Here is a 25,155-nt window from a genome sequence, read left to right on the forward strand (position 1 = left end):
TAAGTATATTGTAAAATGATAGATTATGTACTATCTTATTTTTTTAATGTTTACATAATAACTACTTTTTTTAAAAAAAAATCATCTGTCTGAAGTAGTATAGGATTCCTGTCTAAGCAGGGGGTTGGACTAGAAGACCTCCAAGGTGTCTTCCCACTGTTATTCTATTCTAATTATCCAGGGGGGGGTGTAGTTATCAGTGGTATTAAAATAGGAGCTGTTAAAAAAAACCCAAATACAATTTCATATTGCTTCACATCTCAATATCCTTTTCGATCTAGTTTTTACGCCCATCGGTGAACGCAGGTCTGAACGAGCCCGTGGTATCCAAGTTAATTTCAAAGTACAGTGCTCAAAAAAAAGTGAAGGGAACACTTAAACAACACAATATAAACTCCAAGTTGTCAATCAGCGTTGCTTCCTAAGTGGACAGTTTGATTTCACAGAAGTTTGATTTACTTGGAGTTATATTGTGTTGTTTAAGTGTTTCCTTTATTTTTTTGAACAGTGTAGATCAGGGGTCCCCAAACTTTTTACTCAGGGGGCCAGTTCACTGTCCCTCAGACTGTTGGAGGGCCGGACTATTAAAAAAACGTGTGAACAAATCCCTATGCACACTGCACATACCTTATTTAAAGTAAAAAACAAAATGGGAACAAATACAATATTTAATATTTATTCTTCCTCTTTCTCTCTCTCTCCCTTTCTCTCTGTCCTTCTGTCTTTCTAATTCTCTCTCTTTCTCTCTTCTTTCTCTCACTCACTCTCTTTCTATCTCTCCCTCTCTCTCTCTCTGTCTCCTCCTTTCTCTCTCTCTCCCTTTCTATCTCTCTTCTTCCTTTCTCTCTCCCTCTCTATCTTTCCCTATTTCTCTCCCCCCTCTCTCTTTCTTTCTCTCTCTCTTCTCTTTCTCTCACTCACTCTCTATCTCTCCCTCTTTCTCTCTACCTTTCTTTCTCTCTCTCTCCCTTTCTCTGTCCCTCTCTTTCTTTCTCTCTGTTCTTCTCTTTCTTTCTCTCTGTCCCTCTTTCTTTCTCTCTGTCCCTCTCTTTCTTTCTCTCTGTCCTTCTCTTTCTTTATCTCTGTCCCTCTTTCTTTCTCTCTGTCCCTCTCTTTCTCTCTGTCCCTCTCTTTCTTTCTCTCTGTCCCTCTTTCTTTCTCTCTGTCCCTCTTTCTTTCTCTCTTATCTCTCCTCTCACTCACTCTCTTTGTATCTCTCTCTTTCTCTCTCTCCTTCTCTATCTCCCCCTCTTTCTCTCTCCCCCTTTCTATCTCTCCTCTTCCTTTCTCTCTTTCTCTTTCTCTCTCCCTTATTTTTTCTGTTTTTCTGCTGTGGGCGAAGAGCGTGCGGCCCAGACCCTGAGCAGAAAAGGGGCTCCGTGGCTCCCGAGTGGCGTCCGAGACCCGCTGGGCAATCTGCCAGGCGCTTTAGGGCCCCTCAAACCCCGACGACCTCGCACCCGGGGCCCTCCGCCGCACCCGGATCCTGGCCGGGACAGGGCAGCTTCCTCTGACAGGCGCCGCGCGGGGCCGAGGGGGCTTCAAAACCGGCCAGGGGGGCTCAGGCCACCCGAAGTGTCCCGCCGAGGGCTTCGAAGGGCAAGAAAGGGGGGCCTCGCTTCTGTCCCACTTTAAGGGCCTCTTTCCGAACAGTTCCCCACTCTCTCGGTGCAGGCGAGCAAAGCGAATTTCTGTTTGGGCAGCAAAAAGGCACTTTCCCTCCCAGCCCTCCACCTGCGACACCCCGAGATCGAGACTGAATCCTTTGATCTCCCGAAAAATCACTTCGGTTTTGTTAATCGGCTTTTCCTGCTTTTCTCACCCAAAAGTTTTTCTTTTTCTTTCTTTCCTTTTTTACATTCTGGCAAATACGGGAAACCGAGGCGCGTCTCGCCCGCGTTCCTGAGCCTGCGTGGATGTTTTGGGCCTGAAAACTAGAGAGTCTCTTTCATCCCCTACAGGCACGGCTGAGGCCTTTGGGCTGGAAGCCCCCCCCCCCCCCCGCAGCCCATGCCCTCCCCCCAGGTTTCCACGACCTGGTCAGGCAAAACTCTACATTCTCTTTCGCTTTCTCTGCGTTGGCCGGGTCGCCACTTCCCACTCCAGGCCCTCCCCGCACGCCCGCACCCCAGGGTCCGCTCTCTCTCTTTCTCTCTCATACACCACACCAGCAACAGAGAGAGAAAGAGAGAGAGCGTAGGGCGGCTTGCCGGTCCACGCCCACCTTGATAAGCGGTCCCGCATGGCCCCAGCGCCGGATGATCTCCGCCCCCGTTCGGCTCTGCAGCTGAGAAGCAGCAGCCACGTCCACCCCTTCGCCCTCCCCCCGCGTCCCCGGCACCCAGCGTCTGGCCCCACACCGCCTCCACCACCCGGTAACGCACCCGATCTCTACCTCTCTCTGCTGCTGGTAAAAGCAGGCAGCCGGCAAAAGAGGGAGGCTACAGACTGGGCATGTGCAAGGAGCCGCTGACTGCGGGCCCCAATTTGCCCGGGGCCCGGTACGGCGCTCCCAGTAGTACCCGTCTATCGGCGGCCCTGTCTGCCACAGAAGAGACGGTTTTATAGGGGGTGCAACTGCCGTGTGAAAGAGGAAGGCATGTTTCTCGTCTTCCGAATGCTTATGCCACATAAGTTTCATGAGGAAAGGAAGTCCACTTTAAAAAAAAAATCAAATATGTATAGAAGAGTAATAGTTTCTATCAACTGTGGGGAAATAATACTCTTCTGGGTTCAGTTCCAAGTGGGGAAAAAGACACTGGATTCATGGAGGTTGCTTGGAAAGGTGGTTTAATGGTGGACAGGAGCACATGGCATGAGCTCCTGTACAGAAAAGGTGGATCACAGGTTTCAACATGTTGGGTCTAGAGAAAAAAGGGGCAGTGGCCGAGAATTTCTGAGTTTTTAAACTTCTGTTGGGCCTCACTTCAGAGTCCCTCCCCCCCCCTCCGTTCCTGTGTAAGAAATGCACTGATTGGTTCTCAGAATCAGGGCCGCCGATAGACCGGTACTACTGGGAGTCCCGTGACGGGCCCGGCGAAATTGAACAATTAGGGGCCCCCTGCAGTCAGCAGCTCCTTGCACATGCGCAGACTGTCACCTCAGCAAAGAAAAAGGCCGAGCCTTTTACTTTGCTGAGGTGAGGCAGCAGGCAGCTGGCAAAAGAGGGAGGGTACAGTCTGCGCATGGCTGGGCCCCCTAATTGTTCAAAAAGTTGTGAGAACGGAAGCTCAGCTTCCTTCTTAGCGCCTTCCAAGTTTTCCGGCAACTGCAGTGACCCGCCCGGCTGGAGCTTCCCTGGCAGCTGCAGCAGGTGAGTTTTGGGGCTGGTGGGAGGGTAGCGGCAGCGGAAGGGCGGCGCGCAGCGGGAGGGTGATGGCGGCAGCAACAGCCGCAGCAGGTAGTAGCCCCCCTCTCCCCCTCTCTCTTTCTCTCAGCAGTCGCAGCGGGTAGTAGCCATGGGGCAGCGGCAGAGTGGTCAGCTGTGAGGCGGAACTCTGGAACAGAGGCACTGACCGTGGTGGCTGGACAGCATTTACGGCGTCTAGCAACACGTCTAGCCGCCGCTGTCAGTGCTCCGTTCCGGAGCTCCGCCTCACAGCTGACGACCTTGCCGCCGCCGAGAGAAAAAGAGAGGGAGAGAGAAAGAGATAGCAAGAGAGAGAGAGAGGGAGAGAGGGGGGAGAGAGAGAAAGAGGGAGAAAGAGGGAGGAGAAAGATAGCAAGAGAGGGAGAGAGAGAAAGAGAGAGGGAGAGAGGGGGGAGAGATAGCAAGAGGGAGAGAGAAAGAGAGAGGGAAAGAGGGGGAGAGAGGGGGGAGAGAAAGAGAGAGAAAGGGAGAGAGAGAGGAGATAAAGGAAGAGGAGAGATAGAAAGGAAGAGAGAGAAAGAGGGATAGAAAGAGAGAGTGAGAGATGCTCAGTGAGCCTTTCTTTGAAGTTGCCTTTCTTTCTTTCTTTCTCTCTTGCTGTTTCATTCTTTTTTCTTTCTCTTGTTTTTTCTTTCTCTTGCTTTCTCTCCTTCCTTCCCTCCTTCCATTTCTTTCATTCCCCCTCTCTATTTTTATTTCTCTTTCATTCTTTCTTTCTCTTTCTTTCTCTTTTTCTTTCTCTCTTTTACCTTCCCTTCCTCTATTTCTTTTTTTCTTTCTCCTTCCTACCTTCTTCCCTCCCTCCCTTCAGTCCTTCCTCTCTTACTCTTCCCTTTCATAAGTTTCCTTGCTTCCTTCCTCTGTTCCTGTCCCTTCCCCCTTTCTTTCTTTCTTTCTTTCCTTCCCTCCCTCCATTTCTTGCTTTCCTTTTCCTTCCTCCCTTCTTTCCTCCCTCATTCCCTTCTTTCACTCCTTCCTCTCTTACTCTCCCCTTTCACACCTTTCCTTGCTTTCTTTGCACCCTTCCTCTGTTCCTGTCCCTTCCCTCTTTCCTTCCTTCCTTCCCACCCTCCGTCCATTCATTCACCCATTCCTCTCTTGATCGCCCCTTTTACCATTCCTCCCTCCCTCCCTCCTTCCTTCATAGCTCGCCCTCGCCTTTCTTCCCTTCCTTCCAGATGGGAGTGCCCCCTCTAGACACCCGCCTGACTGCTGGTACCCTGCTTTTTCTCTCCCCTCGTCCTTTCCAGCTCCTCGCGTTTGCTGGCTGGGGAATTCTGGGAGTTGAAGTCCAGATATCTTCAAGTTGCCAAGGTTGGGAAACACTGGCCTATGGGACCACCTCGCTTGGCGTGAAGCGGGAAAGGATCCCCGGGGGATGGAGTGGCTTGGCGACTTAAAATAGTTTTAAAATGGCGGGGGGGGGGGGGGGCGCCCAGACACTTAGGCTGTATGGGGCCCCAAAATTCCTGATGGTGGCCCTGGTCAGAATCCCATGGTGCCATGTAGAAACAACTCTATAGGCTGGGTTTTTGAGTTCAGGTTTGGCTGACCCTTTGCTGGGTGGTGGTGTAATGAAACGCTTTGGGCAATGCCTAATATGGCTGTTATTTGTTAAATGACTAGCTCAAACTATTAACAAAAGGTGGTGATGAGTGAGCTTGGCCATTTCTTGATGGCACATTGACAAAGGTGGGGGCTACTACGGTAGGAGTGAATCTTTTTCTTGCCTAAAAGCATGTTTCTGGGGTTACTCTATATAATCTGCATTTTTAATATTTCTCAGAATATTTCATTTTTCTAGGAGGTGTGGGTCCTAACTTCCTACAAAACATAACAAGTAAAAAGTAACAATAAAAGAGGTCAGTAGGACAGGGACAGCAGGCACTTGCACTTGCTGGGGCAGAGAACTTGGTGGCGGCTTCCAGCAGGAAGGAGCCACGGCAAGGCCACGGGTTCAGAGCTCGTCCAGCCGGGGCATGATGCTTTCGACGTGGTGGGGCTGAGAGCGCTGCCGCTCACTGGGGAATGGCCGCTCCTTTGTCTCGCCAGTGAACGGGCCAGTAACACAAGTTAAGAGCACTAGCCCTCTTAGAAGAAGGGGAGGCACATGCGTAGTGGGGGAGGGTTGCATGCACAACACGGGGCATGAGGGTCGTGCGGTCATGCACAAAGGGGCGCATGCATTGCATCATAGGTGCCGGCATGTGCGAGTGCAACAGTGCTCTGGTGCTTGGAATTTCAGCATGGAACGTCATCACTGGAATACTGTCCTAGCTTTGCAAATCCTAGTTATGTTAAGAGCAAGAAACCATCACTTATGATTACAAGAGTTATTTTTTCGTTCCTCAATCTCCTCGTCAGAACATTGTACTGGAGGCTGAATTGCTGTAACCTTCAGGTCCATTTGAGGGGGGTCATGGCTCAATTCCCAATAGTACAGCAAGCATACCAGATAAATCTTTCTGCTTCTTTCCTGCTCAATTTGTAGTTTTCCAAATTCTATCTTAATATTTCTCCCTCAATATACTAATTTCATTTTCTCTTGCAAGGCAATCCCAACTATTCAAACAGTTTTTCCATCACTTCACAAAATACCAAACCCATTTTGCCTCCTCAGAATTCTCCAGGAGAGCTGTAGCTTGGGTAGCGATAAAGTATCTTTGTCATCCCAGATTTTCACAAAGGCATAATTGATCACTCAAATAGTAAATTTAAATCATTTAATCTGTCTATTTCATCCTGATACCAGTAAAAATATTACACACATTCCCAGGTTTGATTTGCAATCACTCACACAGTCACAGCCCTGGTCAACAGCTGGGAAATGATTAGGCGCACACTCAAATCATTTTCAATTCAACATTGAGGCAAAACAAGTTATTTGGCATACATGGAAAACCAGTGAATTTAAAGTACAGCACAACTTTACTGGTTATATACATTTGCTATCCCCCTCCCCCTCATATTATGACCTTTGCAGTGTTCCAGGATCACTTGATCATCTTTTGTAACCTTCTGACAAACAATGTCAATGGGAAAGCCAGATTAACTTAACAACCATAAATTGCCAAGTTAACAGTTGCAGTGATTCATTTAACAACTATGGCAAGAAATATCATAAAAAGGACAACATTCACTTAACTCACTTAGCAACAAAAATTTTGACCAATAAGAATTAGATGGAGGAACAAAAGAAAACAATTACCGTAGATGGACTCTGAAATGATCACTTTTAAAACACAAGGGTTTTAGGTTGAAGATGGAAGAACAAATGCATTTATTTTTTTCAAGAAAATAAAAAAGAAGATACAAACTTACAAAACATATGGGAAACGGTGAAAGCATTTTTGAGGGGTATTGCACTAACATATATCATATGGCCGAAGAACATAAAAGGAAGAAAGATTTAGAGAAGGAAATCTAGAGATAGGATTACAAACAGAACCCTAACAATGAAACATTAAACAACAAATGGAATTAATAAAACATAAATTGACTTCCCGATTGGGAAGAGTTCTAATAAATGGAGAAATAACACAAAGTTTTAAGATATAGAAGAGAATGAGACAAGGATGCCCACTTTCAGTGCTACTGTTTAATTTAACTTTAGAGGTATTAACAAGAACAATACGGAAGGATATACAAATTAGAGGACTGGAAATTAAGAAAGAAATTTATAAACTACAGGCCTTTGTCGATCTTGTATTCATCATAGAAGAACCACTACAATCTGGACAATTACGGAAGTACTAGAAGAATATGGAGAAGCAGCAGGACTAAGAATAAACAGGAAAAAACTAAAATGATACTAAAAAAATATGTCGATAACAGAGAAAAAAGAATTGATGGAGTGAATAAATCTTCAAATACCGTATTTTCCGGTGTATAAGACGACCCCCTAACTTTTCCAGTTAAAATATAGAATTTGAGATATACTCGCCGTATAAGACTACCCCTCTTCTGATGCACACCAAATAAAAATGAAAAAAAAAAAGAGGGAGGGAACAAGAGGGAGGGAAAGAGAGACAGAGATAGAGGGAGAGAGGGAAGGAGAGACAGATAGAGGGAGGGAGGAAGAGACAGAGAGAGGGAGGGAGAGACAGAGAGAGAGGAGTGAGGGAACAAGAGGGAGGGAAAGAGAGGCAGAGACAGAGAAAGAGAGAGGGAGGGAGGGAGAGAGAGACAGAGAGGGGAGAGAGACAGAGGCAGATGGAGGAAGAGTGGGAAAGAGACAGAGACAAACAGAGAGGGGAAGGGTGGGAGGGAGAGACAGAGAGAGAGGAGTGAGGGAACAAGAGGGAGGGAAAGAGGCAGAGACAGAGAGAGAGAGAGAGAGAGAGAGAGGGGAGAGAGACAGAGGCGGATGGAGGAAGAGTGGGAAAGAGACAGAGACAGAGAGGGGAAGGGTGGGAGGGAGGGAGAGAGAGAGAGAGAGGGAGAGGTAAAGGGAGGAAGAGTGGGAGAGAGAGAGAGAGAGAGAGAGGAAGGATGGGAGAGAGGAAGGGAGACAGAGAAATTGAGAGAGAGAGGGAGGGAGAGCGAGACAGAGACAGGCGGAGGAAGAGAGAGAGAGAGAGAGAGGAAGAGTGGGAGAGAGGGAGGGAGAGAAAGAGATGCTCCTCCGTTCCTTTGGGGATCCGGCTAAAGTCGCCCTTGGATTTCCAGCAGGCAGCTCTGCCCTTCCCCCCCCCTTCCCCGGGAGAAGCCGCAGGCGAAGCGCCGGACAGTGCGGGGCTTACAAGTAGGCGGTGAAGGGCCCGAGGCCGGCGGGCACAGAGCCCAGCGCCCCTTCGGAGCAGTTGGCGGAGAGCGCCACGCCGTCCTCCTCGCAGTGGCAGAGCGGCGGGCAGAGGAGCGTCACCCGCGGCGCCGGCGCCCAAGCCAGAGTGCCGGAGAGCGCCAGGACCAGCCAGCCAGGCAAAAGGCCGCCTGGCCGACCACCCGCAGCCGGCATCCTGGCCGCCGCTTGGCCCTCTCCCTCAGCCCGGGCGGTGCGCGGGAAGGCTCCCCTGGGGTTCTGGCGGCCGGCTGCACCTTCCGAAGCTCCCGTGCGCATCTTGGTCGGCGCCGGCGGGAAGGGGAGGCATGGCTGGATGGTCGCGGTTATTGGGTTTCAGGCGGGCTGGGCTGGGCTGGGAGGTGAAGGCACGCGGGGAGGAGAGTGCAGGGGAGACTAAGATTGTCCCCGGTTTTGGTACGCGTTCCTTCAGCTCTCTCCCCGCCGGGCAAGAGGCAAAGGCGGCGGCGGGAGTAGCGGCAAAGCGACTGGACCGCCGCTTCATTCTTCTCCGCCTCGCCTCCGCTACTCCCGCCGCCGCCTTTGCCTCTTGCCCGGCGGGGAGAGCAAAGGTGGCGGCGGGAGTAGCGGAGGCGAGGCGGAGAAGAAAGAAGCGGCGGATAGCTGGCGAGGCGCCGGCTAGAGGGCTGGACCCCAGCAAAGCCGGCGGCGGGAGCGGCGGCAAAGCGGCTGGACCGCCGCTTCTTTCTTCTCCGCCTCGCCTCCACTACTCCCGCCGCCGCCTTTGCCTCTTGCCCGGCGGGGAGAGCAAAGGTGGCGGCGGGAGTAGCGGAGGTGAGGCGGAGAAGAAAGAAGCGGCGGATAGCTGGCGAGGCGCCGGCTAGAGGGCTGGACCCCAGCAAAGCCGGCAGCGGGAGCGGCGGCAAAGCGGCGGAATCTGTGGAATCAGTATCCGGCGTATAAGACGACCCCCCACTTTAGATAAGATTTTCAGGGGTTAAAAAGTTGTCTTATACACCGGAAAATACGGTAACACAAAAGTCAAAATTGGGAACATTATTAACAGCAAGATGCATAACAATTAAAGAAGATAATTACATTAAATTAATTAACAGATTTTGAAAGATGGGGAAAGTTTATGGGGGGAATTGCAACTGTTAAAATGAACATTCTGCCAAAAATTATTTTTTATTCCAGAACAAATTAGACCAAAAACGTTTAAAAATTGAAACAAAATGATAACCAAATTTATTTGGCAAGGGAAAAGAGACAGAATAAAATTAAAATTATTGCAAGAGAGTATTCCGCCTATCAGATTGGGAAAAATATTATCAAGCCGCTGCGCTCATATGGGCGAGGGGATACATTTAAAAAATAAGAGGGTATTAATATTGGAAGGACATGATACGCAAGTGGAGGACATGCATTTCTATAGGGTGGCAAACAAATACAGTAGTCTCGATTATCCGTCCTTCGGTCATCCGACATTCCAGATCATCCGACGTCAAGGCTGCTTGGGGACATGGCTCTAGGCATTTCTGTGCCCCAGACATGCCCCCAAACATGGCAGCCATGACAGGGAAGCAGTCCTCAAGGACTGCCTTCTCTCTACAAAGCCTCAATTGGGGGGAAAGAGGCGGGGAGGTGGAGATGGCAGGCAGGAGGGAGAACCACTTCTCGCCTCTCCTCCACACACAGCTTCCCTGCAGGCACTGGCTGCCCAGCCAGGAGGAATGCCATACCTATCCCTCCCAATGTTCCATTCCCAGGCACACCAACCTGGTTGCTCAGTGTCATCTTTCAAGCAGGAGGGTGACGCAGAGAGGAGCCAGGGCGGAGGAGGAGCAGGCTGCTGGGAGCTGTATTATCAAGTGGCAGCCCTCACATGGATAAAAGAGTGGATAAACTTAAAGAACAAAGGATTTTGGCAATAGAAGAACATGATTTACTGGGAAAAAATTGACAGAAAAAGTAAAATAACAATTACTTTCAAAATTGTCAAATTAGAAATCCATTAGTATTAATATGGGAAAAAATTAAGCAGAACCATTACAGAAAAATATCAATTTGGTTACTAACAATGGAAGGATTAATATCCAAATGTGTTGGATCTAGATAGAATTGCAAGATATGAAGAGATACTAGATGGACAAGGAAAACTAAAATTGAAACAGGAATAAAAAAACAGGGAAATGATATGGACTGGTGGTTCTACATGCAAATTCAGATGTGATATAAGAAAGATGAAAACTATGGGTTTTATAAAGAATGACATGAACTGGATAGAATATTACAGGGGACAGATGAAAAATGGATTAAAAGTTATATAATTTATTGAGGTATAATGGAGGAAGTAACAGTAAAAGAAACAATAACTTGGGCAAAAAAACTTCAGTTATAACATAGAATTAGACAATTGGGAAAAACTGGGAAAAAAACTATAAATTGACAATGTCATAAAGAAAAGTTATATAAAATGTTTTATAGATGGCATCTACCACCAGCAAGATTAGCAAAAATGTTCTCAAATAGATCACCAGAATATTGGAAATGTACACAGACACAGGGAACATACCACCACATGTAGTGGACTTGTTCATTGGCACAAAAATATTGGAGAATAGAACAGAATAGGATTTTTTAATTGGTCAAATATTATTGGACATACAAGGAATTTGTCATGGTGCACTGCATATGCTCTCAGTGTACATAAAAAAGATAAGTTTGTCAAAAATCATAAGGTACACTACTTAATGATAGTCTGGGTACAAATAAGCAATCAAATCATATTAGAAACCAGCAGTGAAGGGTTACCAAATTTTTTACTACACACTGTAGAATGACGATCCGTGAACTAGAAATGAGAATAAGTATAATAATATTCATTGTAAATAATATTATGATAATTATAAAATGTCATAAAAATGTAAATTATAAAATTAGAAGACGTAATAGAATATATAATATAGAAAAAAGGGGAAAATATACCAGTATACTGATGTTGCAAAGTTTGATATTATGATGTAAAATGAAGTAATCTGTACAATAAAAATATTTTTTTTAAAATATATATTTGGAGGCTTTATCTGAAATGTTCTCAAGAGAATGCAGTTAGTCTGGTGAGATTCTTGTAAATAGGCAAGCAACAACAACCTCCCCCGCCCCTTTTGATCATTTCAGTGTCATTCTAGTTCTTTGCGTCTGACAAAGATTGAAATGTTTCTGACCAGCTTCCACAGAAAGGAGAAAAATAAACCAATACCAAAATATCCAAAGTAATTGTAACAAATTTTAAAATACAAATGCACAATACACATCCAAAGATATTCAGATGAAATACATATTGTTGTCTTTTTGACAAAATTACTAATATTACTTAGCTTAATATTTCGTTCAGTAACGATACAAATTCAATTCCTTACCAAGACTATGTTCTGTTCTCCTCATATACCTTCCTTCTCCTTCCTTTTTCTTAAATTCAGTGAGTCCCTTGTTAAGAACAGTATCATCCCATGTCAACCAAGTGCTACTGCTTGTCTTGACTAGGCTGGAAACAAGCTTGTTTCCCTATATTTCTGCGTTCATGGGATTTCTTGATGCAGTACATCTCAATATTCTATAGTTGTTGCTGAGTGAACCATAAAATAATCACATAGTACCACTAGCTACATTTAATCACAGCATCCCTTATTTTCAAACACTCTTGGCCACTAGCTCTGCTTTTATAGAGATGACAGGACTAAGAATTATATACTGGAGGGACGAGATTAGGGAAGACCTTCAAAACCTATGAACTATAAACTAGCAGAACTCAGAAGCTTCCCCAATTTCTAACTCCTTTTTCAATGCCATTTCTGCAAGAAGATTCTTCCAACCAAGCACTTATACTTATCAGCCATTTTATTAGACTTGTATGCTGAGACAATTATGTTGTCTCACAATAATCCTTTGGCTTTTTGTTTGATATTCATAAGTAAGGCAGAAAGTAATATAATTCTTTGAGCTGTCGAGAAAGATAAATAAGGCACATATCCATTGTTAATAAGACCTTAAAGGAATATATTGTAAGAGCAATTACTTATTCCCACTATTTCTTAATTCTGTGAAACCAGAATTATTTGTTTAAAAAAACAAAATATTCCTGAATACTATTATATATGCTCTACTTGACTCTAGGAGAAACTGGTAAATATCAGAAAGTCTTCACGAAGGTATTTACTTGTCAGTCAGGAAAAGTTTTTTCCTCAGGGTATGCTTCAGTAAGAGTTGATACTTTTCTGTAGGATTAATGCTATTCCATTCATAAATTCTGTTGTTCAGCTCTACAAAAATATCCAGCAGAGGCAGTTTTCTGCAAAGAAAAGAGAAAGAGGGAGAAATATGAGATTACATACATTTCATAAATAAGCAAAAAGCTGCAGGTGAATAGCTCCAAATTTTGCAAATATGTCCAGTTCTATCCTTTAGCTGAAGGTTATTCAGCTACTCTTTAAAACAATGGCCCCCAAATTTTTGGGCACCAGAGACCAGTTCCATGGAGAGAACCAGAAGGGTTTTCTTTCTGGAACGCTTGAGCCTGCATGGATGCAAACATAGCACCTCCTTGCAAGAGACTTTACTTCCACATAAATATGTTTAGGAGAACTTGAGGCTTTGTGTTTTGGGCCACTCCTTGTATTACCAGGAGAACTTAACAGGGTAACATTTATTTGTTGAGGAATTGTTCAAGATGTTTTCCCTTCTCCCAGCTATGGGACAAGAAAGTTGGTGTTTGTATCAGTTCTTCCATCACTTGCCTGGAATAGAGGCCTTATGTATTTATGGCAAGCACTGGCTCCAAGCCTCATCATCAGAAGCCCTTCAGTTCCCTTTTATAAAGAAAGGTATATGGACTACATTGCTCAGTTAAGAGGGGAAACCACTACATTGCTATAGCATACTTTGGACCTGTGTCAAAATTGTCTCACTTGTGTCACTCACTCTTTCTGCAGGAACCAATATTAATGCTTACCTTATTGCTGTAAATCAAGCATTGTCAGAATGCTCTTTTCATATTCCTATCTATTTTCCATTTTCCCAAAGTGGAGCATGGCTCCTGCAGGGCTAGTATCTGACATAAATACCTACCTCTTCTGAGGATCCATCAGGAGGCCAGCCAAAGTGGAGAGATAATACGATGACGAGTATGGGGATCTTTCCAATACAGAGGCATCCAATGTGCAGTGGCTCCAGAAAATGTCTGCTACTTGTGGGATTGTGCATAGATCTCCATCTGCCTCCGTCAGGCTAGCATTTCTTTGCCAATTTTGGGGCTCAACATAGTTTTGGATAAAAAAGAGCTTTGGTTTTCCTGAGAGATCAGGGCACTTCTTGCCAGTAAAGAAATCCTTCAGTCTTTCCAGTTGAAATCCTGGAGCAATATGGTCTGTGCAGAATACATGTTGCTGGTTCCCTCGACTGACAAGCACACAAACAAAACAATCTGCATCTTTGTGAGCTCTTAGCCTTGCTGCTTCATACAAATCACGCATCACTGCATCCATAGTCAGAAACAATCGACAGTGAACGTCAAAATTTAGTGACTTAAAGGCTTTAGTCAACAAACCTACACAGAAAGAAGCAGGGAAGCAAAAATACCAGGCCAGTCAATAGATTAGAGTTCAGGCTGAGGAAGACTAATTTTGTTTTAGGATCCAGTTGTTAACATTTATTGGCCTGCCTGACTAATTTCAAGATGGCAGACATTTTTAGGTATAGTCATTTGCTAAATTTATTTCATCATCTTCCCCATATATATTCTTGATATTGTTCTATCCTGAGGGCTTACTATCTCTTGCCCTATCCTTGATTACACCTGAACCTGTTCACATTACATTTTCTTACTTTATATTTTGCTTTTTCCTTAGAATACTTCTGCCGATTTTTTTGAGAGGGAAGATTGCAATTTCCGTGCATTCCCTGAAAGCCAGTTTGGTCTAATGATTAAAAGCCCCAAGGCTAGAAACCAGGAGATTGTGTGTTCTAGTTCTCCGTTAGGCATGAAAACAGCTGGGTGACTTTGGGCCAGTTATTTTCTCTCAGCTCAACCCACCTCAAGGATTGTGTTGTAGAGAAAATAGGAGGAGGAAAGGAAAGAATATTAGGTATGTTCACTGTCTTCATAAAAACAATAAAGGCAGGATAAATGCAGTCTGCATTGGCTGCCGATCAATTTCCGGTCACAATTCAAAGTGTTGGTTATGACCTTTAAAGCCCTTCATGGCATCGGACCAGAATATCTCCGAGACCGCCTCCTGCCGCACGAATCCCAGCGACCGATTAGGTCCCACAGAGTGGGCCTTCTCCGGGTCCCGTCAACTAAACAATGTCGGTTGGCGGGCCCCAGGGGAAGAGCCTTTTCTGTGGCGGCCCCGGCCCTCTGGAACCAACTCCCCCCGGAGATTAGAACTGCCCCTACTCTCCCTGCCTTCCGTAAAGTTCTTAAAACCCACCTTTGTCGTCAGGCATGGGGGAACGGAAACACCTCCCCCGGCCACGTACAATTTATGTATGGTATGTTTGTGTGTGTGCTTGTTAATATAGTGGTGTTCTTTTTAAAACTATTTTAAATACTTAAATTTATTGAATCTATTTGGATTTGTACGATTGTTTATATTTTTGTTGTGAGCCGCCCCGAGGTGGCGGAGAGGGGCGGCATACAAATCTAAATAATAAATAAAGTAAATAAATAAATAAATAAATAAAAATAAATAAATTAATTTTGTTTTGTGATACTGTAATTTATATTGTATGAATGGCTCTAAAGTTCAGATTTTTTTAAAAATAATCTCCCCGTGTTTTTTCCCCTCCCTCCTCCTTCTCTCATGTCAAAATTTTCTCTAAGTTATACTTTCCTTCCCTTCTCATCCCTTATAGAGATTTTGAGTATAGGACTCCTCTTTCCTACCCTTTGGAGCTACATAGCCTGCAAGGAGAAATATCTCTTCAGTGCAGCAGAAGAGTATGATCAAATGTTTCTTATTAATGATAATCAACTACAGTGGTACCTCATGATACGCACCCCTCGTCTTACGAACAACCCGAGATACGAACCCGGGGTTCAGAAATTTTTTGCCTCTTCTTACAAACTTTTTCCTTCTTACGAACCTGCTGCCGCCGAAAAGCCCCGCCGCCCGGCTGTCACTTTTTGAAACAGCCGGGGGGCTTCTCAGCGTCCTCCTGAACCCGAACGCCAAACCCGAACTTCCGGGTTCGGCGTTCAGGAGGCCACCGAGAAGCCCCCCGGCTGTTTCCAAAGACGACAGCCGGGCGGCGGGGCTTCTCAGCGGACTCCCGAACGCCGAACCTGGAAGTTCGGCAAAAGTTCAGGTTCGGGAGGCCGCTGAGAAGCCCCGCCACCCGGCTGTCACCTTTTAAAACAGCCGGGGGGCTTCTCAGTGTTCCTCCTGAACCCGAACGCCAAACCCGAACATCCGGGTTTGGCGTATGGGAGGCCGCCGAGAAGCCCCCCGACTGTTTTAAAAGGTGACAGCCGTGCGTCAGGGCTTCTCGGTGGCCTCCCGAACGCCGAACCCGGAAGTTCGGCAAAAGTTCGGGTTCGGGAGGCCGCTGAGAAGCCCCGCCGCATGGCTGTCACCTTTTAAAACAGTCGGGGGGCTTCTCGGCGGCCTCCCGAACACTGAACCCGGAAGTTCGGGTTTGGCGTTCGGGTTCAGGAGGATGCTGAGAAGCCCCCCAGCTGTTTCAAAAGGTGACAGCTGGGCGGTGGCGTTTTTTTGCGTTTTTTTTTCGTTGCACAGATTAATTGATTTTACATTGTTTCCTATGGGAAACAATGTTTCGTCTTACCAACTTTTCATCTTACGAACCTCCCCCAGGAACCAATTAGGTTCGTAAGACGAGTTATTACTGTACCTAATTATAAATTATGGCTGAATCATGCAATTTTGGGAAACAATGGAAGATCTTGTTTTAGTTTTTTGGGCAGTGCTGATGCAGCTGTTTCAGCTTCCAAATGTAACCAAGGATCTTTCTGAAAACCACAAGGCAACCCCTTAAAAAAGTTACAGCAATGTGATCTAAAAGGACATAGACATTTCTTTATTACAGTCTTTGACCAGCATAATCAATAAAAAGAGAAAACCCATCATATTATCTGAGTCAAAGTATTGCACATATGAAAATAATTGGGGAGAACAAACTATATCTTAGGATACCATACTAAGGACACTATGGAAATACATAGACAAGAAATACATAGGCAACTCTTTGAAGATAGGGAGACTCATGAAAACTACACATCAATAGTGCAGAAAGAATACCATTTCAGCTAGCTCAGGAAAAGCCAATATTACCCAGTGTAAGATTGTGTAAATACCCATAATTGAGGACTACAGCAATCTTAACATTTAACAATAAAATTCAGGAAAACTGGTGAGATCATTCTTATAATCAATGTCCTTTATCATTAATTTGGTTTTCTCAAATTTTTGTATATTATGCATGCCGACGTGAACAAATGAATGTAGTATAGCAATTAATGTCTGGCAGGAAGGAGCAATTTGGTTTCCATTGCACTTACCTTCATCATTACCAATGCAGTCAATAATCAGGCAGACTCCTAAAGGTTTGCTTTGCATTCTGTACTTGTTGCAGCCCTGCAAAAACAGCATCATGAATGAATCCTCTAACTCTAAATCATCAGCACAGCACTTCCTGTCTAATTTGCATTGTCTAATTAGTTTTGCCTTTGTGTGGCAGAAAACAATAAGGAATAATGGCTTCTCAAAGTCCTCTGTAAAAACATGGGCCTTAAGAGAAACATTACATTCTGGAGAGCTGTGTAGTACTTCAGGTTTAGAAGCGAAAAAGACACAAGGGGCATGTGTAGTGTGTGTTTGCCAAACTTGGGCCAAATAAAGATTTTTCTTGAATTACACTGCAGCTGTAGTGAGCAGATTGAGAAAAGATGCATCGGCAGTCAAGACGTTGCAGGTGGGTACTTACACATTGTTCACACTCACCAAAAATACCCCCAATTTTCTGCCTTTGCCTTTGAAGCACTGCACAATTTGCCTCGAACCAAGGTGTTCTATGCTGACTGCTTCCTTTATGTAACTGTACCTGAGATCAATTCTATACTGATAAATACAGTCCCTACGCATGTTACATTTACAGACAGATACTTCTCTGTGTGGGTAAATAGGAATTTATGAATACACATACACACACAAGATGATCACTCTTTGACTCTTTAAGCAGTATTCTGCTCATGGGATGCTGACATGGATAAAAACCATGAAGTAAAATATTCATTAATTGATTCTCCCAATTAATTTTTTGAAAATTTGGAAGATTCTCCAGAACAAGAAAATTATCAAGGAAGGAACCTTTTCTCTTGATGGGACAGTTCAGAGTTGCTGAATTTTTCTCCAATGAACTTCTGTCCCAGAACAGTTTTCTTCAGCCTTCGCCCTCTCAATGTGAAGGACCTTAGCTCTTTATTCACTATCTTCAACAGTTGATCACTTCTGGCCCACCACTGTTTTTTCACTCTATAGATTAATTACCGCTTGTAGAAATAGCAAGATATGAGGAAGGGTTGACTTTTTCTTTCCCAGCTGTCAATTTAATGTGATTTGAGTCAGAAATTATGAGTAATTTGGGAAGTCCATAGGCCACACCCAAGTACGGTATAAAGTGTATGCAAACTTGGAATGCAGGGTTATAGATTGGACTCTAGCCCGCCCAATATTCACAGACTGATGTAAACAAGAAGCCAATTGCAATAGCCAGTATAAAGAGACTTAAGGAGGCTGGATTTCTTATAATTAGCTTTCTCATTCTTCTGTGTTTGCTGCTGCTTACTGTATTCTATTTTGCATTCCAGTTTATTTTCACTTTCCCTCTCAATAGTGGGGAACATGTTGCAGTACATTCCATTGTTTAAAAAGGCAAGAAAAATACAACTTCATTGTAAGAGACCAAAGAAGACAGAAACTAAAAGTGCAATCAGTTATTTCCTAATCATTCCTTTAATTCCTAATATGCTTCCATATTAAATAAAAAGATATGTACTGTTTGTCATAATATCATACAATACCTGCACTTTTGTTTCAGGAATGGATATGCGAATCTGTTCTGCTGTAGATATAATGAAAATGACCATTAGTTGCATTCTGCTTGCATTGTTCAGAATATGAAAGCCATTGAAAGCTCCTGTAAGTTTATATAAATTAACAATTCTCTCCAAACTGTCAGTGTTCATAAGTGCTAAATACAATAACTTTCACATATCTGTATCTATTGGCCATGCTAAATAGGAGCAGGAATCAAAGTTCATATATTTAAAGGACAGTAGGTTAGCAGTAAAGCATTAAGATCATAACATTTCAACTAGCCAAACTATCTCGCCAACTCTATCATGAGATGGGAACAAACTAGGCCAAATATAAGGGTAATGCAGCAGCAAGGTTTCATTCCCACATACACAAGCCTCAGAATGTGGCAGGTTTGCATTTAAGCAGTCAAAGTCAGCACTGGCAGCCTCTGCCTGACAGACCTGTTTTAAATTACCTGCTCCACAGGCCAGTCACCCAGGTGCCATGCCTCAAATGTTCCAGTGTCCCCCCCCCCCAATCACCCATGTGCCACCCATAACCATCACCTAGTCCCAATCCCAATGGCTAAGCCCGAGCCATCAGCATAGAAAGCGCAGTTTGCATGGTAAGCCTAACTGCTGCAGCCAAAGCCAGCAGGATCTCTCCAATGCTCAGCTGGCAGGGTAAGGAGGATGCAGCTTGATGATGTTATGCCTGCTTGTCACGGAGCCTCCAGGCTGGTTCCATGCTGGTTCCATGCTGGTTCTAATATTTTGCAGGTTTGATGAGCTGGACAAGGGCTTGACATTAGGTATGTGTGTGATAGAGAAGGGGAGGAAAGGAAAGGAGGAAGGAAGGAACTTATGACTTCAATTGAGCCCAAAATTTTGGTTGCCAAGCAGGAACGTTGTTAAGTGAGTTTCACCACATTTTACAAGTTAGCCACGCCCACCCAGTCACTGCCAGAAAGGCACAAGTGTCTGAAAGGGAATTCATGACTTATGGCTCTTAAATGAGATTTTTAAATCTTCACATTGAGTATATACTGAAAAAAAGTACTCTGATGAATGTGCAAATGGAGTTAAGAATTTATATATATAAAAAAGGCAGTGAGTAGAGTTCTGGTTTTGAAAAAGAACCCAGTTCAAATAGTTAATTAAGTTTTTTTTTTAATAAATATTGAAAAAACACAAAAGACAAGATGTATTTTTCCCTAGCAGTTAGGAACAGAATGGCTATAAAGATATAACATGGCTTACCCTGGGCAGCACAGGCTCCGTTCATTACTCTTTCCTTTTTCACGGGCTGTTAAAATTAAATATCAAATCACTTTTTGTTTGTGTTGGAAAACTTTGATATTTGCCTGTTTGTGTTAGCAGAAAAAGCATATTCTAGACAAGTAGTTAGGAAAAAAAGATCTAAAATATAAACTGCTTAATAATTTTGGCTTTCAATTAACAAATTCATTCAGAGTAAATCAATCAATGGCTAATAGCTCTAAAAACTAATGGAATAGACTTTTTCGCAGGTATCAAGTAGTATTTCTTAGTGTCAGTTTTGTACAGCCTTCATAAGCTGCTTGAAACATTTGACTAATCAAGTTAGAAATAGAAGGCTAGACTGAACAGACCTTCCTCTAATCTGGTAGATCATAGAAACATAGAAGATTGACGGCAGAAAAAGATCTCATGATCCATCTAGTCTACCCTTGTACTATTTCCTGTATTTTATCTTAGGATGGATATATGTTTATGCCAGACAAGCTAGATCTTGCCAAATCCACTTAGAAAGGACCAAACATTGTGATCTCATCAGTTCCCAGAGATAAGCTTTTTACAGCTTCTTGACTCTGCATACTTCAGAAAACCCCTTTCTTCCAAAATTGAGGAAACTGCCGTCCTTTAATTGCACTGCATTTAATGCACTTACCTCTGGAGGGTCAGCTAGAGATAACTTAGGTAAGGACCTCTGAAGAACATTTGCATTCATAGTTGGAAACTGCGCTGGAGTTAAAAATGGAAGAGAGAAATTACATCAACAGTGGTTATTTTGTCCTGCTCAATTCTTTTCTATCTCAATATGCTGAATGTAGTTTTATTTAAAATTCCATCACTACACAGATGATTCTAGTACCTTCCCTAAGAAGAAAACCCTACCGTTTGCATCAAAGAATGTTTTATATTGCTAGTATTTATAAGAAAAAGTTCTTGATATTAGAATTATGGAAGTTGTTAAAACAATCTATCCATGTGGGTGCTAAGAGTCAACATTTTGTAGGCTAAAATCAATGTATTTAATAGTCTGTAAGAGAATGAAAGTAGAAGGAATACAGGTAGACATTGATTTACAAGCACAATTGGGATCAAAATCTTGGCTGTTGAGCATCAAGTGAGTCATCCATATGACTGCTTGATTCAATAACTGCAATCCTACCTCTCCTAATTGCAGTATTTAAGCAATCATGCGAATTGTTAGGTGGAGAGAGTAAACATAACGCCTGGAGAAGAAAGCCAGGCAGCTCCTCACCATGTGTGGAAAGACACTGAGCTTGTCCTTCAGAAAGGTTGTAAGTTTGGCGGTTCATATCCCTAGTATAGGTCTCCTGTGTGAGCAGGGCCAGGGGGTTGAACTAGATGACCCCAAAGGTCCCTTTCAACACTGTTACTGTTAAAAACCTACCTTTATTATTTTTACAAATAACTCAAGAAAGTGAACATATCCTTCCTATTTTCCCCACAACAACCCTATGAGGTGAGTTGGGCTGAGAGGGAGTGACTGGTCCAAGGTCCCCCAGTTGGCTTTTATGCTTAAGGCAGGACTTGTACTCACAGCACTTGCTTTCTAGCCTTAACCACTAAACCAAACTGGCTATTTCTTAATTTCTTAATAATTGAATTAAGAAAAGTAAGAAGCCATAGAGCTACTTTCTTTTTTCTTTTCCTTTTTTAAATTTACTTGTCAATCATAAACCTACTCTACAAAATCTTCAGCCTCTTAAAAATATGGAAGGAAGAAGAATAGATACACAACATTCTTTGAATATTGTGTTTACTCTATGTTAGGATTCTGTCTAACCAGTTGGGTTGGCAATATATAAACTAACAATGTTAATGTAGCTTTAATTCTATGCTATGTTTGATTGGCTGATTGTGTTGCAAGGTGCCATAAGAGGGAGTTAGAGAGAGACAGTTAATATAATTTATTCTTTTTGACATACTCTCTGTGATATTCTGCTATATGTACTGCTGTATTGATACATTGATATGACAAACTGTTAAGAAGACTTTGTACTTCTAGCTATTGACTTTTTAGAACATGTATGACCTGGACTGTTTATTGGACTGTGCTATTTCCTAAAGTAAACTTGTATATACAGTGGAACCCCGACTTACGAAATTAATTGGTTCCGGAAGGAGGCTCGCACGTCGAAAAGCTTGTATGTCGAAACATTGTTTCCCATAGGAAACAATGTAAAAGCGATTAATGCGTGCAAGCCCGAGGGCTGAGGGGAAAAGACGTCGGCTGAAGCGGGGAAGTTCGCCAGGAGTCAGCAAAGAAGCCGCGCGTGTGTTTTAAAACATCGGAGCCGGCATGGGGAGGCTTTCAATCAGCCCCCGAGCCCCCAACCCGGACTCGGGGGTTGATTGAAAGCCTCCCCATGCCGGCTCCGATGTTTTAAAACACATGCGCGGCTTCTTTGCTGACTCCTGGCGAACTTCCCTGCTTTAGGAGTCAGCAAAGAAGCCGCGCGTGTGTTTTAAAACATCGGAGCCGGCATGGGGAGGCTTTCAATCAGCCCCCGAGCCCCCAACCCGGACTCGGGGGTTGATTGAAAGCCTCCCCATGCCGGCTCCGATGTTTTAAAACACACGCGCGGCTTCTTTGCTGACTCCTGGCGAACTTCCCCGCTTTAGGAGTCAGCGGAAAAGCCGCGCGTGTGTTCTAAAAGATCGGAGCCAGCCTGGGGAAGCTTTCCATGCTGGCTCCGATCTTTCAAAACCGGCGCGTGGCTTCTTTGCTGCTCCTAAAGCGGGGACGCCCCCACCCCCAAGCAGAAGCCAAGGACCCCACCCACCCCCAAGCAGAAGCCAAGCGAATGCTTACCAAGTGGGATACTACGAGCAGAGAGGAGCCGGGCGCTTCCTTGCCTTCCTTCCTTCGCCGAAAGAGTCAGGGAGGCGTGGCTCGTATCCCGGATGTGAGCTCGGGAGGAGAACGGAAATGACGCTCCCTCCCAAGCTCTTATCTCGAGTTGCTCGCAAGTAGAGCTGCTCGTATGTTGAGGTTCCACTGTACTTTATGTATCTGTGACTGAACAGTTATTCATACCTATTCCAGTACAATGTTTCTATGTGCATATCCTTGCTACTCAAGAATTACTCTGCACATACCTTAACACTCTCTACATCAAAGCTGTTCACTATTTCACTGCTGTGCATGTGGTAAGCAAGTAGCCTTGTGCGGTCACTGATTGCTGCTCATGTATGTGAGGAGAAGCGGAGGATAAATAAACTTGAGATCTTCTAACTTATCTTAAATATGCTTAGAAGGATGAGTACTCCGTGGCCTGCACTGGCTGCCGATTCGTTTCCAGTCACAATTCAAAGTGTTGGTAATGACCTATAAAGCCCTACATGCCATCGGACCAGAATACCTCCGGGATTGTCTTCTGCCACACGAATCCCAGCAGCTGATAAGGTCCCACAGAGTTGGCCTTCTCTGGGTCCCGTTGACTAAATAATGTCATCTGGAGGGTCCCAGGGGAAGAGCCTTCTCTGTGGCGGCCCTAGCCCTCTGGAATAAACTCCCCCTAGAGATTACAACTGCCCCCACCCTCCTTATCTTTCGTAAATTGCTTAAGACCCACCTGTATCGCCAGGCATGGGGGAATTGAGACATCTCCCCCAGGCTTATTGTTTAGATGTTTTTAAATATTAGATTTGTTACATTGTTACTATTCTTGTTGTGTGCCACCCCGAGTCTGCAGAGAGGGGTGGCATACAAATCTAATAAATTATTATTCATTATTATTATTACTGTATGTTCTATGTTTGTAGAAGCTCAAAATTTAGAATGAGGGAAAAATCAAGACACAGAATATTAGAACAATAAGTTCTACTAGATGTCTTGAGAACTATTCAGACAAGTAACCAAAATCCCAAGGATGGGGCATGACCAACAAACTTCTTTCTCCTCAAATTCTCATTACATGAGAAATAAATTTTATAGATATTATTGTACTGCGAATATAACCATTTTCAATTAAGACTTAAATGGATTGATAATGATGAAGTTATTGATTTCATATTGTTTCAAAATCATGAAACCCAAGTTTCTGGACTCAACAAATTGTTTACTATTAACAACATTCAGTACAATTTTTGCTTAATTAGCTCCAGAGATCCCTCAAACTACAGTAGGCAGGGAACACAGAAATCTCCTTGTCAGTGAAGAGAGCAAACTATGAGAATTAGCCTCTAAAGCTGACTGGTAGGACATAGCAAATCTTACCTTCTAGTTTGTACTTTTGAATCTTTTTTGCCAGGTCTTTTCTGTGAATGGTCAGGAAGCAATTTTCTATTAAATCCAGATGCATGGGAGATATCAGATCTAGCTTTTCCAGGTCAGTAATAATTGCCAGAAAACTCTAGAAAAATCATTCAGAATAATTGTAAGGGCAAGCCAACACACTCCTGAGAAATGAGAGTTATATATTAAACTTCCATGGACTATATAAAGATTGGTAGTACAGTATCTGTCTCCCCTATTTAGGAAAATATATTAGTTCAGTTAGTGTTTACCTTATATCAGTGATGGCGAACCTATGGCACGGGTGCCACAGGTGGCATGCGGAACCATACCTGCTGACACGCAAGCCGTTATCCTAGCTCAACTCCAATGTCCATGTGTGTGCGGGCCAGCTGATTTTGGGTTCACAGAGAGATTGCGAGGGTGTTTTTGGCTTCCAGAGAGCCTCCAGGGGGATGGGGGGGGGAGTTTTTACCCTTCCCCAGCTCTAAGGAAGCCTTTGGTGCTGGGGAGAGCGAAATACGAGCCTACTGGGCCCACTAAAAGTTGGGAAACAGGCAATTTCCAGCCTCCAGAGAGCTTCTTCTGGGGTGGGGGAAGCTGTTTTGGCCCTCCCCAGACATTGAATTATGGGTATGAGCACTCGTGTATGCATGATAGTGTGCGTGCACACTCTTTCGGCCCCCGAGGAAAAAAAGGTTCGCCATCACTAATCCTGCAAAGGAGTGTTTTTGGAATTTCCAGTTTTGCTAATTACATAACATACCGTATTTTCCGGCGTATAAGACGACTGGGCGTATAAGACGACCCCCTAACTTTTCCAGTTAAAATATAGAATTTGAGATATACTCGCCGTATAAGACTACCCCTCTTCTGTACATCATAGACCTGACTGAGTCTAGGTCTATGATGTACTTGCATTGAGAAAAAAATCATTTCTGAACATGATAACACAATATTTTAATTACTAATGATGAAGATCTTATTGTTAAAATTATGAATGAATTATTTAGAGAGAGAGAGCCAAGTGGGAGCACTCTTCTGTCTATCTCTCCATATGTCTCTGTCTATCTGTCTTGTCTGCCTCTCATATTTCTCCTCACCACAATTAAGTTTATTATTATAACTCATCATAATTTGTCAACACAGCAAAGGTGAACCTGGCTCTTTTTCTTTCTCCTACCATCTATTCTGCAGGTATCTTTCAGTCTAACATGCAGCATGCTGACACCTATGTGAGAATCTATTATGGAATGAGAATCTGTATGTGATATCATGATATGGCAATCCAAACAGCCCATCCATTTTTTCCTCTTTCCGCACTTTCTGTCTTTATCCTCTTGCAATGTCACTTAAACAGATTTTAACTTGTCGGGTTTAATTAGTGACCCTGCCAATTTTCAGTACTGTGCAGT

The 25,155-nt window shown here is 43.9% G+C and overlaps 2 protein-coding genes across 8 annotated transcripts in view; both read right to left on the reverse strand.

Annotated features, from left to right (window-relative positions):
• The window catches only part of CASP10 (caspase 10), a 58,831-nt gene extending 46,421 nt beyond the window's left edge, over positions 1 to 12,410 (reverse strand). The window contains exon 1 of the mRNA XM_070732054.1: positions 12,331 to 12,410. The gene's annotated coding sequence lies outside the window, so the exon portion shown is untranslated. The remainder of the gene's footprint in view (positions 1 to 12,330) is intronic.
• CFLAR (CASP8 and FADD like apoptosis regulator) overlaps positions 10,737 to 25,155 on the reverse strand; it is a 35,514-nt gene continuing 21,095 nt past the window's right edge. For 4 of the 7 annotated variants that reach the window (XM_070732058.1, XM_070732056.1, XM_070732059.1 and 1 more), the window contains exons 4-10: positions 23,723 to 23,858; positions 20,141 to 20,214; positions 19,471 to 19,516; positions 18,214 to 18,254; positions 16,693 to 16,768; positions 13,239 to 13,716; positions 10,737 to 12,462 (exon numbers count right to left, since the gene is read on the reverse strand). In XM_070732058.1, coding sequence (XP_070588159.1) covers positions 12,327 to 12,462; positions 13,239 to 13,716; positions 16,693 to 16,768; positions 18,214 to 18,254; positions 19,471 to 19,516; positions 20,141 to 20,214; positions 23,723 to 23,858 — 987 coding nt within the window. In that variant the 3' untranslated portion in view covers positions 10,737 to 12,326. The remainder of the gene's footprint in view (positions 12,463 to 13,238; positions 13,717 to 16,692; positions 16,769 to 18,213; positions 18,255 to 19,470; positions 19,517 to 20,140; positions 20,215 to 23,722; positions 23,859 to 25,155) is intronic. The other 3 variants (XM_070732062.1, XM_070732060.1, XM_070732063.1) reach the window with 1 other exon arrangement.

The sequence above is a fragment of the Erythrolamprus reginae genome, chromosome 1 (assembly GCF_031021105.1).
Source record: "Erythrolamprus reginae isolate rEryReg1 chromosome 1, rEryReg1.hap1, whole genome shotgun sequence".
Lineage (NCBI taxonomy): Eukaryota > Metazoa > Chordata > Lepidosauria > Squamata > Dipsadidae > Erythrolamprus > Erythrolamprus reginae.